Raw genomic sequence first — 19,674 nt, forward strand, 5'->3', positions numbered from 1 at the left:
AAAAATATTATTTTTTAATATTATTATTGTTTTAAAATTTAAAAATATTAAATTATTTATTATATTTTATATAAAAATTTAAAAATAAGAGTTTTAAATTTGAGATAGAATTCTCTTTTATCAAACTTAGAGATTGGGGTGTCCGAGTGATCGAAGGGCATTTCCTCGAAATGCCACAAAACCTAAGTGTTTAAAATCCATTGAATTGGAACACACTCTCTCTTTGATTTTAAAGAGCTAAATACTCCCATTAAATACGTGCCTAAAGGCTGCAGAATCGAGTAACAACTAGAAAACTTTCGCACAAAAAAAGGAGAATTATTAAAAATAAAATGAAAATATTTTAATGAAAGGATTATATACTAATAAAATTTTTTTTATTATAAAACAGATATAATAAATTTTATGAAAATAAATTAATTTATTTTTATAATCATTTTATATCTATAACAATTCTCAAAATAAAATTAACTAGAAAGAAAAGCCTCCACCAGTCACGACCGACATTGATATAGCTGTATCCTCCTTGCTATTATTAAAGTTGCGAGTCATTACCTTGTCCATGTGTTACTTAGTAAATTTAATGTTGCACCAGATGACCCATTAATCGTATTTTACGTGCATGTAGATAAAATCAGGGATCATGCTAGAGGGACCAATTCCCTGTCGATTCCTTTATTTTAGATTTTTATTTATTTATTTTTTTAACACTTTTAAATATATATATATTTTTTATAAAAAATATATAAATTTAATAATATTCACTTATTTAACCACTAAAAACTTAAAAAAATAAAAAATAAAAAATAAAATTCGGTATGCCATCGGTTGAAACTTGATACAGCATTTTCCTAAAATCAGACCCCTACAAAAGGGCTTCCCCCCAGCTCCACTTTTCCTCGTCACATCCTCACTACTCTCTGTCTCTCTGTGGCCAGGTAATGCTCTGGAAGACTACACAGTTTCGTTGCCTACTTTCCTCTGTCGTTAGAGTACTCCTGAGTCTGTTTTTCCCTCCGCTACATTGAAAGCTTTGTCTTTTTTTTTTTTTTCCTTTTTTGTCTATGCAGAAAAATGGCTTCTTGTTTGTGGACTCTGCTACTGGGTTTCCTAATAGTTGTCACCGGAACTCTGGGAGCTGCTCCGAGACAGCCCGTACACGTGCCATTCGGTAGAAACTATATGCCCACTTGGGCTTTTGATCACATTAAGTACTTCAATGGAGGCTCTGAGATTCAGCTCCACCTCGACAATTACACTGGTAAAAAAGAGCTACAAAAAAGTATTCCTTCCTTTTTCCCATAAATAGACAGATGCCATCTATTCGTAGAACAACTCTTTGTATAAGTATTATACTTGCCGGTTGCAATATCGCTGACCTTCTCCCAACACTTTTGTGCTTGATTCTGAAAAAAAGGTACTGGTTTCCAATCCAAGGGTTCTTACCTGTTCGGGCACTTCAGTATGCAAATCAAGTTAGTTCCAGGGGATTCTGCCGGAACTGTTACTGCCTTCTACGTGAGTGATTTTCATCGCATTTTCATGTCGGTTTTCTGGCAAATGAGTAGGAAGGTCTCGACTCTTTCACCAAAAGATGCGTAGTGTTGGCTCGTTGGTTGAAAAAGCAGACTTTTTGGCTGATTTCGGGGCTTTTTTTCCTTGTGTTACCATATCTTGTTTCCTGTATAGAACTGATCTTAAAAGTATTCATGCTACAGCTATCATCCCAAAACTCGGAGCACGATGAAATAGACTTCGAGTTCTTGGGGAACAGGACGGGGCAGCCTTATATTTTACAGACAAATGTCTTCACAGGAGGGAAGGGAGACAGAGAACAGAGGATTTATCTTTGGTTCGACCCAAGCAAAGCCTACCACTCCTACTCTGTTCTCTGGAATCTGTATCAGATTGTGTTAGTTCCTCTGTTCTTTCTCTCCGTCTTTCTTTTCATTTTTGCATTTAGTTTGAAATTACCGTGTTAGATCCTTTACGATGATGTTGCTCGTATCTAAGTATTTAGAAAGTAAAATGGAAAATAGGAGCGTCTTAGCCCCTGAACTCTTAACAAAGTCTCGGGCCTGTTTGGGGGTCGCTAGGACTTTTATAAAGTGATTAAATGTTTTTACAATTTTTTTAATGAAAAAATTAGTTCTGTTATATGTTAAAAGTATTTTTAATCTTAAATAAATTCAAAAATACATTTAAAGAAAAGTATTAAATGTGTTTTTTGGATAATGTAGAAGGTAAGTTCGTTATATTTCTTATCTTAATTCCAAACATATATTCAATCTTCGCCGCAACTTTTGTGGGAAACAAGGTCCCCCCCGTTTGATGCAAACAGATGATTATTTATGTTTCTGCCGTTTGGATTAGATTTTCCTAAACGTCCACACAGTTTTATCTGTCTATTTTTTAGTTGAGATCTTGATACTGAATATAACTTAATCCAAAGGTTTTAACAAGATTCTTATCACCTTGTTTATGTAGAATTAAGAACTATTTAATCTCCACCTCTTATGAATTAATGATTTTCCGAGTATCACGTGAAGATATTCACAATGGTCCTTTATTTCCCGACAAAATCAACAACTGCTCTGATGAAACTCCTAGCCTGACATCTTCTATTTTTAAAGGGAGCCACGGCTGGAGCTAACGATAGTTTAAAACTGAGTGTTTTTTATTTTTTCCTTTTATTTACGTGTATTTTTTTAACACTTCAATTTTTTTTAAAAAACAAAAATTCACAGCATCGTTTAGAAAAAAAAGTTGTGCTTAGCGTTTACCATTCTTGTGCTCAACATCCAATATCTGGCCGCAATCAGCGGGTACAGTTATCGCACATGTAAACAGGATTTAAAAAAAAATTTATTAGATTATTATTTTTTAATAATAATAATATTTTAATATTTTAAAAATTTTAAAATTACCATTCGTTCACAGAAAAGCAACAACTAATGAGAAGCTGGGAAGTGTCCCATTAGTGTCAACTTCAGTCATCAGGAACGAGGATTTTTTGCCTCGCGGGTCTTGCTTTTCAACGTTGATGCCGACAAGACTTTCTAAAACCAGTAGTTTTTAGCGGATTTGCTTTTAACTTTTTGTTGTTTTCGAAACCGGAAGTAATATTAGCTTGTCTTCACGTGGATGTGGAGAATGGGCGGGGGACATTTGTAGATTTTTATTTTTTATTTTTAACGTGCAGATTCTTCGTGGACGATGTGCCCATTCGGGTGTTCAAGAACTGCAAGGATTTGGGAGTGAAATTCCCATTCAACCAACCCATGAAGATATACTCGAGCCTCTGGAACGCCGATGACTGGGCGACCAGAGGTGGGCTGGAAAAGACAGACTGGTCCAAGGCACCCTTTATCGCCACTTACAAGAGCTTCCACATCGACGGCTGCGAGGCCTCTGTCCAGGCCAAGTTCTGCGACACCCAGGGGAAGAGATGGTGGGACCAGAAGGAGTACCAGGACCTGGACGGATATCAGTACAGACGCCTCAAGTGGGTTCGCAGCAAATACACCATTTACAACTACTGCACTGATAGAGTCAGATTCCCTTCCCTCCCTCCAGAGTGCAAGCGCGACAGAGACATATAATCATAAATCATCCCTCCTCCTCCCCTACTCTACCACTACCATTTATTTATTTTTAACATATGAATTAATGTCGTAATTTTTTTTATCTTAGAAGTTTTTATATTTAAGAGATTTCTTATGTTTATCACTTTGATAGATATTTATTTCGATGGGGAGTGCTGGCTTTATCTAATCTCTATACTATTATATGGTTAAAATTAAATGCTCTTATGAACAGACGATCTGCATGTTGAGACAGGTATCCAGAGATTCCTGTATTCACATGCTTGGCTATCTGTTTTTAATGATTTATGTCGCTGCAAAATTATAGATTCACGAGAAAGGTCCCAACTTTGCATATGCATTAATAATGCCACGTTTACAAGGCTACAAGTTTTTGTGTCCTGCTTTTGCTGCTTCATCTTCCTAGACAGTTTCAATTCTCAGCTAAAGAAAATGAAACTATATATATATATGTATAATATGAACTATGTATAGAGTTATAGAGTTCGATTCAAATCCGGTTAAAAATCGTGGGCTTTTTCAACAATTATGTCTACTTATTTTTATGAAATTGGGAAAGAAAGAAATATTATGCAGTAACCTCTGATCTTAATTCAGTTCCTGTCTACTTATCAGCTTTTTATTGTTTGCTTGCTGCTCTCTGATTATTTCAAATAGGTTGCTGCTTTGCATTTCTTCTGACAACAGGATGAATAAAATCAGTACTCATCCAAAAAAAAAAAATTACCGGGTTCACTTCTGAGTACATATCTTCAAAATCATAAATCTACAAGAAAACTGGGAGCAAATCCAGAGACGGCAGGAAATCGAAGATCACTTCCAATTGTTGGCAACAATGTCAGCAAGATCAACTACCCTCTGCGAATAACCCCACTCATTGTCATACCAAGCTATCACCTTAACCATGTCGTCTCCCATAACCATAGTTAGTGAAGAGTCCACAGTTGAAGACACATCGCTGCACCTAAAGTCCACTGAGACAAGAGGTTCATCGCACACAGATAGGATACCCTTGAGCTCTTTTTCAGCAGTGTCCCTGAAAGCTAAATTTACCTCCTCTGCAAAGGTCTTCTTTGACACTTGAACAACGAGGTCAACAACTGAGACATTAGGCGTAGGCACACGGAGGGCAATGCCATTCAACTTCCCTTTCAAACTAGGGAGAACAAGGGCCACTGCTTTTGCGGCACCAGTGGAAGTTGGGACTATGTTGAGAGCTGCAGCTCGTGCACGGCGAAGATCACGGTGGCTTGCATCAAGAAGCCTCTGGTCTCCAGTGTAGGAATGGGTGGTCGTCATGGTACCTTTGATGATACCTGAGATATGATATTACATTAGCCACTATGGAGATGTCGTATAAGTCATAACCATGCCAGAGGAATTAGAAGGATTGCTGAATAATCATGATTACAAAGTGTGATGAGAAAACCACAAGGAAAACTTCTTATAGAAAAATGTTTACCAAGACAGTAATTAATGCCAACCCCAAACATTCATCTTTACTAAATGAGCAATTATTCCAAGATGGTGCCCAAATCCAAGCAGAGAAGGCACAGGAACAGATCATGCAAGAACGATATGCTGTAAATATTATTCTCAATGACTGGTAAAAAATGTTTGCAAGTTGGAATAAGAGGGCCAAGTGAATAACCTAAGAGATGAAGAGAACCCTAGACAATCATAGATCAGCATGAAGCCTGTCTCCTCTTTCCTTTTCATTGCCCAGGGGTATAAAGTCATTCCTTTTAGGAAAATGATAAAATAACTACTCATTTATCATTCTTCTACAACTTTCTAAAAAAATAATATTATTTTATATATTGATTTTGATTTTGATTTGATGTGTTTGAAATTTTAAAAAATATTATTTTATTGATAAGTTGTAAATAAATTATAAGTGAATTGTAAGGCTATCATCACCCCTAGGATTACATAATTTAGTTTTTACAAAGTATTTCTCTTTACATCTATTGCATATTCTTTAACTTTGCCATTCCATGCTTATTTCCCATTGCACTGCACACATTGTACGAATATGATATAAAAAATCTCCCAAGGGGAGAGATTGTTCTTTCCATCCTCCAAACAAAACCAAAATGTATATAAGACTAGAGGGTGTTGAGGTTGGGTAGGACTCCCAATTCTTAAGCCACTAAGATGCCAATAGCAATGCTACTTGGGATATTTGAAAAGGTGATTGTGCCAAAATTGAGGAAGTTATATGGCCAACTGGTGAGGGTACAAATGACAGGGTTAAGCTTTGCAATCGGAAAACTAAGTACTTTTCTCTCAATCTTGCGGCCAGAATGTTGGGGAGTGTTTGTAGCTTGGTGAATACAACTGAATGAAAATACTAAGATAATGGCTGAGACTTGGATAAACTATCCTCCATGAGGCACCCGTGGAAACAGTCTTTAACAAAGCTACAGATTTAAGGAGAGAAAGACAAAGCAGTATCATGCATCACTGAGGAGGAAACCTAAATGCTGTTGAGAAGTCATTCTGGAAGGAAAATATCAACGAATGATTCTCGGGCATACATTTATAAAGAAGATTAGAAAGGAGAGATGCAGAGAAAGGCGGAGGTGAGAGGAAAGTTACCGAATTTCTGGTCGAGCACCTTGACAAAGGGGGCAAGGCAATTGGTGGTGCAGGAGGCATTGCTGATGATGGGCTCATCCGGGTTGTAAGCGTCGGCATTAACGCCAACCACGTATGTGGGTATGTCACCTTTCCCAGGAGCAGTGATGAGCACCTTCTTGGCCCCTGCCTGTATGTGCTTTCCAGCACCATCCCTGTCTACAAACACCCCCGTCCCTTCTATCACCAGGTCTATCTTCAAGTCCCTGCGCAAACCACCCTTTTTTCAGTTACTCTATTTACGTGCTATTCCTCCATGCCCAGTCTTGAATAGAATAGATAAGGCGATCCATTTTGGAGTCAAAATTTGAACTTACTTCCAGGGAAGGTTGACGGGGTTGCGGTTGGAGACAACTTTGATGACTTTTCCGTCAACTGAGATGCCATCATCACCAACGGGCTTAACGTCGGCATCGAAGATGCCGAGGGTGGAGTCGTACTTGAGAAGATGGGAGGCCTGCTTGACACCGCCTGTGTCGTTGATGGCAATGACGTCTAGTGGGGAGTCCTTCCGGCCATGCCAACACCTCAAGAAGTTCCTTCCGATTCTCCCAAATCCATTGATCGCCACCTTTAGCTTGGCCTCCACCACTCCCTTCCTGTAACCACCGTTCCTGCCCACCTACGAAAATGTCCAATACTCAATATATACCCTCGTTGAGAACTCCAATTCTGCCTAAAGGTAATTAAAGACAAGGAGTATATTTATTCTATCTCGGATTTTGTCATTTTGGAAATTAATCTTCACTGAATCAAAGGAATGCGGCCCACGTTGGGTGTCACTAAACATGCACAATGCAATAGGAAAGATAATGAAACATTCAAGTTGTACATAAAGCAAGGAATTTCTATTCCAAAATATGCGATGAAATCCCGAAACCTCCAACGACGTTGAGTTTCTTCATTTTATGTTCAAGCTGATCATTTTGCATGAATCATTGGTCTGAAACAACATTTTGGGTACTTGCCACCAGAGGTTGATCCTTTGCCAAAGCCAACGATGGAAATTAATCAAATTATATTGGAAGTAGAATCAATCACACTGAGCTGAAACTGGATCATCCAAGTGGATCATAGCCCAAATTATTATAAGAGTGTACTTTTGGGTAAAAAAAATAGCAATTTATCATGCACTTGTTATGGTTAAAATGAAGTAAAAACGATGCAAACATTATGAAGTATCAGCTTATCAAACTTGTTTCCTCTATTGCATTATGACTTATGAAGTGCCAGCAAGAAGTTGAGAACTTTGTTGAGAAAATTGAAACTCACAGCAGAAGTCTGGAAGGCAATAACGGAGAGCAAGTCATCGGAGGTTTTCCGGGCGAAGGGAAGAGAAGCAGCTGAACTGCGAAGGCCAGCGAATTCTGAGAACCCCTGACTGTTTACCTGAATACAGAAACTAATCGATCATGTCAGTGGAAGCTAATGTGGAAGACATGGATGGGTTTTCTGAAGATAGTATTAAAAGAGACCTTGAGAGATGGCTTGGCCACAGAGAGAGTAGCAGAAGCCATGGTTGTTTTACAACCTGATCAGCAGCAGCAGCAGTGGCTAATGTGAGTTCAAAATCAGGAGGTGGGAGGGTAGATAACATGGAGAGGATGAGATTGTCGATAGCCTCTCATTCAACTTATGGCTGTGGTTGCGTGGCATGTTACTTCTTCCACCCCCATCATCAATCTACTGTCTTTATCTCCCGTTCACCTAAGCCATTGGTTTTTCGGGTTGGCCCTACGAGACTTGTTAATTATTTCATCAAGAGTAATACTACATAAAGTTATAAAGTGTGCAAATACCGTATAATTGTTTTAAAAAAAAAGTAAGGTTTACAATTAAAAATTTAATTTTTTTTTTCATGCGGGTCCCGTATTAATGCACTTTTTTTTAAAGACATTGCATTGCGCTTGCACAATCACGACTGTAAATATCATTTTTCTTTCATCCAATTCAACTATTCAGTGCATTGTGGTGAGTAATATAGTTTTTATTGTTTGATAATTATGTTAAAATTTTAAAGAAAATCTTTTTGAGGTTGAAATGACATAAAATTCTATTTGATTTTTTAAAAATTAATAATATTTTTTTTATGGAAACCAAACCTTATAATCACGACTACAAATATCATTTTTCTTTCATCCAATTCAACTATTTAGTGCATTGTGGTGAGTAATATAGTTTTTGTTGTTTGATAATTATGTTAAAATTTTAAAGAAAATCTTTTTGAGGTGGAAATGACATAAAATTCTATTTGATTTTTTAAAAATTAATAATATTTTTTTTTTTATAGAAACCAAACCTCATAATCAAATAATAATGAAAATAGTTTAATAAGATTTTCAATAAGTATAATGAAAAAAATCCCTTCAACAATGCCTTATATCAAAGGGCAAAATTGTAACTATATGAAAGTTATATAGATATTTTTGAATTATTTTTATGTTTTATTTTAAAATTTTAAAAAATTATAATGATTAGATGAAACAAAATTTCTTAATGTTATATCTATTTCTTTTTACTTTATATCCAATTCGATTGAAAAATTACAGAGGGTTTCAATTGGGGCCTATACTTCTTCCCTAAACGGGAGCCCGATATGGTGGGTACGGGTAATGGTCTGTTTGGGCCTGGGCCTAACAAATGATGGGCTTTTATGGCTTGGTGTTCGGATCTAATTCCAAATGGAGCATGGGTCGGGTGCGTTGAAGCCAATTTGGCAGTGTTGGCAAAACAGAGGGAACCCACCGAAATGGCCGTCTCTATCATTCTAACAATTGGGCAGCATCGGCAGTTCAGAATCAGCATCAGCCATCAGTCTAGAATCAGCATCTGCACTCCAAGCTTTAGAACCAAAAATATTCTTTGTCTCCACGTATCGCTCTTTTCTTCGTTATCTCAAATCCTGTCTGACTGGTACTTCCATCTCTATCTCTTTTGCTCTACTACTGCCTTTTTTTTTTTTTTTTTGTTGAATTTTTTAGCTGTCTCCGTCTTCATAGGAAGAATAGAAAACTTCCGATACCATAAGTGAGTTCTATTTCCACTTCAATCAAGGTACTGTATATGATAACGAAACCCCTTCCCCAATGCATAAAAACATTTAGTGTTGTCAACCCCACAAACGAGATTTAAGAATAAGATTAGTTGATTGAACGAGAGGAATATGTCCGGGGATCAACTGGTACTGTAGCGTAAAGGAATCACTTTTTGTTTTTTGGGAAAGAACTGTTCAAGAAACCCAGAAAATGAAAAGTAAAAAGCAGCGGAAACATATTCGTCATGTCTGTTTGAAGGCCACTTTGGCATGAAAAGCTACGGTTTACATATCTGCACATTTCACTTAACCGTAATCGGAATTTCCTTACCAGTATTTAAAAACAAATTTAGGAGTGTGGGTTAAGGGAAACAACAAACAACTTCTCCTTCCCTCAAATATCGATTTCCTTGCCTACAATTTTCTTCGTTTGTTGGTTGACATGATATTGAACTGTGCAGGTGAAAGATGAATTTGGAGATTTGACTGTTTGGGGCAATTTTTCTGTTATTTCGAAAAAAAGAAGTCCATAATGGACACCAAGTTGCCTCGTACAAAATTATCAGTGTACCTGTACATTCCCAATATCATAGGTGGGCTTGATCTTTATTATATTTTCCTCGCGCATGCTTTCTCTTTGCAAAAAAAAAAAAAACTTTACATAAATTCTCAGGAAAAAAATATCTCAAGAACGAGTTCTCATGTATTTCTATTTGGTTTTACATAATTTTGTTTCCTTTTGAATGAATGATTTCTGTTTATCTTGAGGGTGTAGGATACATAAGAATACTCATGAACTGCCTTGCCTTTGCCGTATGCTTTTCCAACAAAAAGTTATTTTCCATTCTATACCTAATCAGGTCAGAGTCAATATTTTGGCCTCTTCTCTGTGTTGAGTTTTATAAGCTTTGCTATTTATGAAACTAGTGCTTCATGTTTATTGAAATATTCCGTTTCAGCTTTGTTTGTGATGCCTTGGATGGCTACTTTGCCCGCAAGCTCAATCAAGGTATAAGTTGCATCCTGTATTATCACCGTCATTAGTATGTTATTAATCTTTTAAATGAAGCGTAATGCAACTGATTGATCCATTATTTTGGCTCCCAACTAGTAATTTTAATTTGGTGCTCCTCAATTTTCTTTGTTTTCACTCATGTTGTTAGATACACTAGTCAACAAAACGCTGAGTTATAGCAATCGTTTTCCCATGATCTATTTTCGTGATAGGAAGCTTTACGTGTGGGAACTTGCCACCTTTTGACATTTTGTCTTTCAAAAGTAATTTTATCATGACAAGTGGTATTCAGTAATTAATTCAACTATCTGCAGGCAACATTAAACCATATATGTTATGAACACATTATAATATGCCAGTGCTTTCTATAGTTAACATCAAGCAGTTGGTGGAAGAGGAGCTTTTAAGAATTGTGATACAAAGAATACTAATAATGGTTGTTGGTGCATCTGGAAAACTACCAGAAGCGCCCGCGGCCCGCCCCCCCCCCCCCCCCCCCCCCCCCCCCACCCCCCAAAAAAAAAACTGTGTGTGTGTGTGTGTGAAACACTATCACCTTTTTTAGAATGATTAAGATATGGAACTTGCTTTGATGATTTTAGCTTACATTATTTCTTAGACTGCTGATATCAAACACACACACAGACAGAAAGAGAGGCGATCTTATAATCTCTCTGTAATTATGATCCTTTCCTTTTCCAGTTTCAACCTTTGGTGCTGTTTTGGACATGGTGACAGACAGGTGCTCTTAATAATCGCTCTTCCTAATACCCCAATCCCAGCTTCCTCTCCATTTTTATGTGTCACCTAGAAATGTGTTATGCTTCCCTCCTTTCTATGTTAATGTTCAAATTCTATTTGTTCTAAATTCTCTATCAACGTAAATTCTCTCTTTGTTCCAGGATTAGCACTGCTTGTCTTCTTGTCATCCTCTCTCAAGTTTATAGGTAAAATTAGTATTATTATCTCTCTAAAGTCAGAGATGTGATAATATCCCTCTTCTATTAATTTAATATCCATGTTTTCAAATGCTCACTTAATTTAATGGGATAATTTCCAGGCCTGGATTGATCTTTTTGTCATTGCTTGCCTTAGATATTGCCAGCCATTGGCTGCAAATGTACAGGTATTTGTTTTTCATCATGTTTTAGTCTAACCATATTCATATTGGAGCTGTCCAGAGTGGTTTACTCTAGAAGAAGAGGTCCCTCTGCTGTTGAAGAAAAACCAAGTGGCCATGATTTGATAACTACCTTCACTTCTTTTTCTGCAGCACCTTTTTGTTTGGTAGGGCTAGTCATAAAGATGTAAAAGACAGCACAAATTGGCTTTTTAAGGCTTACTATGGGAACAGGATATTTATGGCTTACTGTTGTGTGTCATGCGAGGTTGTTATTGTTACTTTGGACTATCTTTTTAAAGCATTTCTTCTAATGATTATTACTATTCTCTTGAAATGATTTTATGGCTTCTACAGGTTCTTTACATTGTTCTATTTCTTGTTGCAAAAAATCAAACAGACGGTGTGATTGACGTAAGCCTCTATTTCGTTTGTTCATGGCATAATTTTTTCGTTTTCCTTTTGAGTTGAACATTAGGTGGTAATCTAGTTTCTGTCTTCACATTGTAGGTTTTAGTATATACTGCAAAACAGAATTCACTCCTGTCTCTTTTAGTTGCTTTAGCTTTGTTTGGCTGGGCAATCAAGCAAGCAATCAACATAATTCAGGTAATATATAGACATGTATCTGCTTTATTGAATCTCTTGTCCTTCAAATTCTGTATGGAATTGAGAAATGTTCCCAGATATTCTTTAATAATTTTTCCCTAATCACTGTTTTTTGCAAATCCATGAATTTGGTTGGTGAAAGCTGCTTTTGTTATATTTCTTGTTCTAAAACATGTTGATTTTTTCAAAATTTCTGCAACGTGCATGCACGTGGTCACTATTTTTTGGAGTATTTTATATGGTTGGCTGTGATGGTAGATGAAGAAAATGAATCATTTGGGTCATAATTCAGCCAAATGCTTCATTAAAAATGTTAGATGATTATAGAATTGCCTATTTGATTCTGGGAAATTATTGGAAGGTGCTAAAGTTTTGAGCACAGGATTAGGATCCGAGAACATAGGTATGCCTGGCAATGGTAGTGGCTTGGGTTTTGGCCCTATGGGTCCTTGAAACCTCATTTTAACCCAAGCCCTATGGGTCCTTGAAACCTCATTTTCACGAGTAATTAATGTATAGTGTAAAAGTATTGGGGTATGGTAGAGTGAGCAACAGATTTATGATGGTGATTTACAATTCTAGGATTCATGCTGACAAGGATCTCTTGTGTAATTAAACCATTGTGAATTCGGAGTATTAGTAGGACAAATTCCATCTTGGTTAGATTTTAACTGTTATGCTAGTTGGGTTTTGTAGATTAGTGATCGCCAATATTTCATTAATGATAAGCATGTTCATGGTGCATCACGTACAACATCTATCGAAGGACGTTAGCAGGGATACCAGATTTACATCTACATTACCATACCTTGGCATTCGCTGCCCATCTGGCTAGCTGATGTGCCTGCTGATTTTGCCTCTTGGAATTGCCAGGGTTATTGTTAGTCTTCATACAAATCGAATTAATGACATTCTCAGTGATCCAGTAAGGGGTCTCCTTCCTTTGTCGGGATAAATTGCTTCTTAAAAAAATAGAGGATGAAAAAAAGAAAAAGGTAGCCTGAAATCAAAGATCAACGTAGAGTATTTATATTCTGTGTCTGGCTTGACAGTAGCGTGGAGGAACATTGCTTTCTTAAAAAATGGAGGATGAAAAAAAAATGTAGCCTGAGATCAAAGATCAACGGAGGGTTTTTATATTCTGTCTGGCTTGACAGTAGTGTGGTGGAACATTGCTTTGTTTGGCATGTCTGGATGAAGTCTAATGGCTAAAAGTCAATGTCGAGTTTGTTCCAAGTGTATGGGGCCGAGTGTTGCATTTTTAAGGATGCTGCAAAGAAGGAATGATGATTAAACGTTGGAAATGAAAACTTTAGATATCTGTGTGTAGGTAAACATTATAAATGCATTTAGTTCTTTTGAAGCAACATACTTAATATGGCATGTATGGATGTGTTCTTTACTACCTGATTATTTTCGTGATATGCATGTTCTGGTTTCACATATTTACTTAAAAGTTAGAAACATTGACAATAAAAATATTTATTTAGACTATATGCAAATCCTCTCTTCATTCCAGATGAAGACTGCAGCAGATCTATGCGTGCTTTATGACATCAACAAGAAGCAGCGGCCCTGAATTTCATAAACTCATATTTTTCTGTGGTTGAGGTAGTAACCTCTGTATATACTTGAAACCCAACTTATTGTTCTCGAGCTTTTATGTAAAAGTGGCATTTTTTATTCAAATTTCCTCTCATCTTTTGAAAGATCAACGGGTAAAAAAATGATACAGATTGTCTCTTATGCTTGTTTCATGCAATCCGACGGCCAAAAGTTACCTAATTAGTAAATGATTCAGGCATGAGCTACTTTTGTGAATGATACGCAATTGTTCATTGCTGATTTGCCTGCTGGATTCTTATACTGGGAGTGTAGCAAGGTGTTCCAGTAACAAGGGAAATGTCGCAAACAGCTCAGGGTTTAGGATAAAACCTGTTGCTCATTGCAGGAATGGAATGCCGCTATGCTTTTCATACTGAGTAGATCAGAAAGATCTTTCAGATTTAGGAATACCAAAGTTAATCATGAACTCAAGAACATGGGGATAGCTCAAATGAGAAGAGGCATGGAGAAAGCATTTTATCTACAGATTGCAATTTGCAGGCATTCGTCAGAGGCCTAAGCTGAGAGGCCTATATGTCTCAGGTAGCCTTCGGCCCCTACGATCACATGAAAGGACATTTAAAGCCGATGGAGGAGCACAAGCTCTCCAGCATTCCATTTCTCAAGGAGGTGTGGAAAACCTATTGAATCGCTCGTCATCGCTTTAGGTTTGGTGCAAGATTTGGAAGACTTGTACGAGCAGCTTGATCCCTTCCGGTAATATGTAGCACTCAAATTCTTGCAAGTGGGAATTCTGCTGTTTCAGCAATTGCGGGAAGAAGTATACTGTGCCATATATCAAGGCGTGACATACTGATGCTTGAAAATCAGCTGCTAATGCTGGTTTTTAAACGGCTGCTTGATGTTGAGAAACATGGTGAATTCTCTTCCCCGTCCAAATAGCCTATTAAAGGTTCAATTTACCCATTCCTTACAGCTTGGTTATAAATCTGACTCCAGATAAAGCGTTTGTCAACATATTTAGACCCAATTTCTATTTCCCCGACACGTATTGGGTGTGTACGAGATTATGAGCTTTGCAATCCGCGCTTCCATGCAGGGGTAGACAATAAGAGTAATGCTAAACACATTTTTAAGATATTCAGGTCCAGGATGCTCTATTGAAAAAGAGCAATGCTACATACAGTCACCTTTGCGTACTCCCTGCGCACTCCACTGATATGATTGGCTGGATTAATTTTTTTTTAATATCCAACCAATCATATCACTGGAATGCACAAAAGAGTGCACAAAAAGGACTGCACATAGAATTTTTGATTGAAAAAAAATGTGAGTCTACCATTAAAAATAAAGCTTTTTTTCTCACTGTCTAAATAATCCCCAACTATCCTCTTCGACTGCATTCTCATATGGTTCCTTCCAACCACAAACATCTCACTAATCATATCTATTCCATATACAGGGTATTACAGCTACCAAATCCCAAGATTTTAGCAGCTACCAAATCTATTACAGCTACCAAATCTCATGATTTTAGCAATCTCTAATACAACTACCAAATCTCACGATTTTAGCAATCTCTATTACAACTAACAAATCCCATGATTTTCCATGATCTTAGCAGCTACCAAATTATCCAAATTCCATGATTTTAGCAATCTCTATTACAGCTACCAAATCGTACGATTTCTCTATATAGTTATTTTTATCTTTCTTTTCATGTATAACTCATCAAACATGTTTATATATTTGTATATGAGATCAATGAGAAGTAAGAGGAATTATTCTACCAATTTATTTCTTAACATAGTATCAGAGCTAAATCGTTCATTTCCCTTGCCATGGCTTCCTCCGACGATACTTCCCAACTTTCCGTCCCATACCTTTTTCGTCCCTCTGATTCTTCAAGTCTCGTCCTTGTTTCCAGTCATCTCACTAGTAGGGGTGTACAGAAACCGACCGGCCGAAACCACCGGTGAACCGGTCGACGTACGGTATAATTTATTCAAAACCGTTGAATATCGGTTCGGCAGCGGTTTGACCCTAGTTCAAACCGCTGAACCGGCCGACTTAATAATGTTTATTTATTTATTTATACCTTACTTAAACGACGTCGTTTCACTTAAATAAGTGAAACGGCGTCGTTTAATATCTGAAGTTTAAAAAAAAAAAAACTAAATGAAACGGTGCCGTTTGGCTTAAGCCAAATGGTGCTGTTTCATTCTAGGGTTTAAAGTCCCCCGAGTCCTTCTTCTTCCTCGATTCCTTCTTCTTCTCTCCTTCTTCATTCTCAGACGCCGCCCCCCGTCCTCTCTCTCTCTCTCTCTCTCTCTCTCTCTCTCTCTCTCTCTCTCTCTCTCTCTCTCTCTCTCTCTCTCTCTCTCTCTCTCTCTCTCTCTCTCTCTCTCTCTCTCTCTCTCTCTCTCTCTCTCTCTCTCTCTCTCTCTCTCTCTTATGGCGCAAGCAGGCCATGGCAGGGCGGAGGGCCTCTCACTCTCAAATCGCACCTCTCGCCGCTCTCGGCGTCATCTCTCACCCAGTCAACAGCCATTGTGGCGTCTCTGAAAACAGCCTCCATCGCCACCGAAGACGCCGACGAACCGACCGGAGTGACGTCGAAACCGATGTAGACGGTTTTCTCCCTTTTAAACGGCCGGTTTCGATCGAGATTCATCCATTTTTTATGATGTCGGTTCGGTTTTCACCCCTACTCACTAGAGATAATTTCCCCAAATGGCAACGTGCACTTTGCCGAGCCCTCAATGCCAAAAATAAATTCTGTTTTGTTGATGGCACTCTCAAAGCACCTGCTAATACCTCACTCGACTATGCTCAATGGAGCAGAACCAAAGATATGGTCCTCACTTGGGTTCTTAACACCATAACCCCTCCCCTAACCAATTCTTTGGACTACCACGATGACCCTCGAGCTGTATGGCTCGATCTTGAGTCTCGTTTTTGCCATGACAACAATGCCTGTCTCTTCCATCTCAAACGAGAAATTTCCAATCTCCATCAAAACCAACTCTCCATACTTGACTAGTACAATACCATCAAACAACTTTGGGATGAATTGGGCAATCTCCAACCACCAACCGATGCCAGCACCTTGGAGAAGAGAGCTGAGGATGAACGTGTGTTCCAATTTCTACTGGGACTTAACGACTCATTCGCTGCTCTTCGAACCCAAATTATCACCACTAATCCTCTCCCATCTCTGAACAAAATTTTCTCAATCCTCTTTCAAGAGGAACAACAACGTCTTCTCCAAGTTTCCTGTACACCCTCCGAAAATCTTGCACTTGTTGCTCGGACTTTGCACACCAGTCGTCCACCCCTTAAGTGCACCGAATGTCGAAAAGATGGTCATTTGCGTAATCGTTGTTGGCTCCTTGTTGGATACCCTCCTGGACATGAACCTCGTCATCAGCACCAACCCTCACTTCTTGGCAAACCACCTACTACTGCTGCTGCCAATCTCGTCAGATCCACCTCAAGCCCAGTTCCAGGCCTTTTGCCAAAAAACTACCAGCAACTCATGAACCTCCTTTGACCTTCCTCTCTAGTGGCTAATTTTGTGGGTAATTCTTCAACCCTCCTGACCATATGAGCCACTGCCGATCCTTCTTCTCGAGCCTTCGACAGCCACCCACGGCTCACACGGTCTGATTACCCACGGGAGAAATTGTTCCCATTGAAGGCATCAACTCTGTTTCTTTATCCAAATATCTCATCCTTCCAAATGTCCTTTACGTGCCCACCTTTTGTTATAATCTCCTTTTCGTCCCTCAACTTAGTAATATATTTATCCTGTGTAGCTATTTTCTCATCTTCTAAATGTTTTTTTAAGGACCTTCAATTGAAGAGGCTGATTGGAGCGAGTGAAGCTTGCAATGGGCTCTATATCTTTCGGCCCCAACAGTCTGTTGTTTTCTTTGCTCACAACCTTGATAATAAGACCCTCTGGCACCAACATCTAGATCATCCTTCTAGTTTTACTATTCCTAATATTTTTGATAGTCCATGTACTCTTTTTCATTATGATATTTGTACTCGTTCTAAGCAGACTTGCTTACATTTTCAAAATCATGTTAATAAAATTACGACCCCTTTTAATCGTCTTTATTGTGATATTTGGGGTGGTTATTCCACTACTTCTATTTGTGGTGCCCATTATTTTTGTACTATTGTTAATGATTTTTCAAGCACTACATGGATTTATTTAATGTGTTTTAAATCTGAAACATTTAGTCTTTTGATGCATTTCTTTGCACTTGTTAAAACTCAATTCAACTCAACGGTTAAAATTATTTGTACCAACAATGGCCAAGAATTTCTTTCTCATAATCTCCAAACTTATTTTCATGATCACGACATCATTCATGAGCGTACTTGTGTTGAAACTCATCAACAAAATAGTGTTGCAGAGCGTAAACATGGGCACCTCCTAAACGTTGCTCGCAGTCTTTGCTTTCAGGCATCTCTTCCCCTTAAATTTTGGGGAGACCGTGTTCTTACTGCTGCATACCTAATCAATAGGACTCCTAGTCGTTCTCTCCATACTCAAACCCCTTTTCAACTTCTTCTCAACACTCCACCAGCCTACGCCCACCTTTGTGTGTTCGGTTGCCTTTGCTATGCTCTGACTCTTACTACTCATCGCGATAAATTTTCATCCAGAGCATCTTGTTGTGTCTTTCTCGGTTATCTTAGCAATCGTAAAGCTTATAAGTTATATAACCTTGACACATACACCATCTTCTACTCGCGTGATGTCACTTTTCATGAAGATCAATTTCATTTTCAAAATTCAGTGCCTTCTCACACACCTAGCTCCAACATTCTTCCTTTACCTATCCCAGAACTGATTCCTCATTCCAACCCCTCCTCGGTCATCTCTTCAGACCCTGCACCCATTGTCCCTACTTCTTTATGTCCCCGTCACAACATTACTCGTCCAACATATCTCCTTGATTATGTTTGTCCTACCATACCCATGGAGTCCATTGCTTCTTCGACCGCTGCACAGTCCTCAGGTACTTCTCATCCCTTATCTACCTTTTTGTCATATTCTTGTTTTTCTCTTGCTCATTATTCATGCTTAACTGCCCTTACTGCATCTGTTGAACTTACCTACTACTTTAAAGCTACTCACCACTCTCACTGGTGTGAAGCTATGGCCTCTGAACTTCGTGCCTTTGAAGAAAATTCCACTTGGACACTAAAATCTCTTCCTCTTGATAAGAAACCCATTGGTTGCAAGTGGGTTTTCAAGACCAAACTCTGAGCCAATGGTACTGTTGAGTGCTACAAAACTCGTATAGTGGCCAAAGGCTACACTCAAGTTGAAGGCCTCAACTATCATGAAACTTTTGCTCCTGTAGCCAAGATGACCACAGTCCACTGTGTTCTAGCCGTTGCCGCCACTAAAAAATGGATTATTCACCAAATGGATATTCACAATGCCTTTTTGCATAGTGAACTTGATGAAGAAGTTTACATGAACCCACCACCCGATTATTGTCTTAAGGGGGAGACACATGTATGCCACCTCAAGAAATCCCTCTATGGCCTCAAATAAGCTTCCTGGAACTGTTTTTTTAAGCTAACCTCTGTTCTTTTTACTGCAGGTTCTGTCCAATCCGAGGCTGATCACTCTCTCTTTACCTTGATCATTGCTACCAGTCTCACCCTTGTTCTTATTTATATTGATGACATCTTGGTTGTCGGCAATGATCTTTCTCAGGTAACTTATTTCAAGTCTATTATCTCTACTCACTTCAAAACCAAGGATCTCGGCCCTCTCAAATATTTTCTTGGACTCGAAGTTGCTCACTCCTTTTCAAGCATTTTTCTTAAGCAGCAAAAATATGCCTTAGACATTCTTGTCGACAATGGCCAATTTGGTTCTCGTCCTGCCCTCTTTCCTATGGAGCAGAACCTGAAGCTCAACGACGTTGACACTGCTGATGAACTTCTCTCTGATCTTGCTCCTTATTGACGGTTAGTTGGACGTCTCATTTATCTCACCATAACTAGACCGGATATCGTTTTTGTGGTAAATATTCTCGGTCAATTCATGCAT

General features: G+C 38.3%; 3 protein-coding genes across 5 annotated transcripts; 2 read left to right on the top strand and 1 right to left on the bottom strand.

The window, feature by feature from the left end:
* The first annotated feature begins 783 nt into the window (after positions 1–783).
* Positions 784–3,774, top strand: LOC122313311 (probable xyloglucan endotransglucosylase/hydrolase protein B). Its single transcript, XM_043128191.1, has 5 exons — positions 784–938; positions 1,071–1,261; positions 1,418–1,518; positions 1,719–1,912; positions 3,203–3,774. Exons 2-5 carry the CDS (start codon positions 1,075–1,077, stop codon positions 3,600–3,602), a joined length of 882 nt encoding a protein of 293 aa, XP_042984125.1. The 5' UTR covers positions 784–938; positions 1,071–1,074; the 3' UTR covers positions 3,603–3,774.
* Positions 3,775–4,249: 475 nt separating this feature from the next.
* On the bottom strand, positions 4,250–7,882 carry LOC122313310 (glyceraldehyde-3-phosphate dehydrogenase A, chloroplastic). The gene is made up of 5 exons (XM_043128190.1): positions 7,721–7,882; positions 7,518–7,634; positions 6,563–6,867; positions 6,207–6,451; positions 4,250–4,921 (listed from the first exon to the last, which is right to left on the bottom strand). Exons 1-5 carry the CDS (start codon positions 7,760–7,762, stop codon positions 4,419–4,421), a joined length of 1,212 nt encoding a protein of 403 aa, XP_042984124.1. The 5' UTR covers positions 7,763–7,882; the 3' UTR covers positions 4,250–4,418.
* Positions 7,883–8,996: 1,114 nt separating this feature from the next.
* On the top strand, positions 8,997–13,732 carry LOC122314357 (CDP-diacylglycerol--inositol 3-phosphatidyltransferase 1-like). Of its 3 annotated transcripts, none has more exons than XM_043129881.1 (11): positions 8,997–9,158; positions 9,741–9,872; positions 10,055–10,139; positions 10,239–10,288; positions 10,997–11,036; positions 11,197–11,241; positions 11,355–11,420; positions 11,568–11,682; positions 11,772–11,828; positions 11,925–12,023; positions 13,514–13,732. In XM_043129881.1, exons 2-11 carry the CDS (start codon positions 9,812–9,814, stop codon positions 13,544–13,546), a joined length of 651 nt encoding a protein of 216 aa, XP_042985815.1. In that variant the 5' UTR covers positions 8,997–9,158; positions 9,741–9,811; the 3' UTR covers positions 13,547–13,732. The 3 variants fall into 3 exon arrangements, with proteins under 3 accessions (XP_042985815.1, XP_042985813.1, XP_042985814.1); XM_043129879.1 differs by having other exon boundaries at positions 9,000–9,158; positions 13,543–13,732; XM_043129880.1 differs by lacking the exon at positions 8,997–9,158 and adding an exon at positions 9,171–9,299 and having other exon boundaries at positions 13,543–13,732.
* The last annotated feature ends 5,942 nt before the right edge of the window (positions 13,733–19,674 follow it).

Source organism: Carya illinoinensis, chromosome 6, assembly GCF_018687715.1.
Source record: "Carya illinoinensis cultivar Pawnee chromosome 6, C.illinoinensisPawnee_v1, whole genome shotgun sequence".
Lineage (NCBI taxonomy): Eukaryota > Viridiplantae > Streptophyta > Magnoliopsida > Fagales > Juglandaceae > Carya > Carya illinoinensis.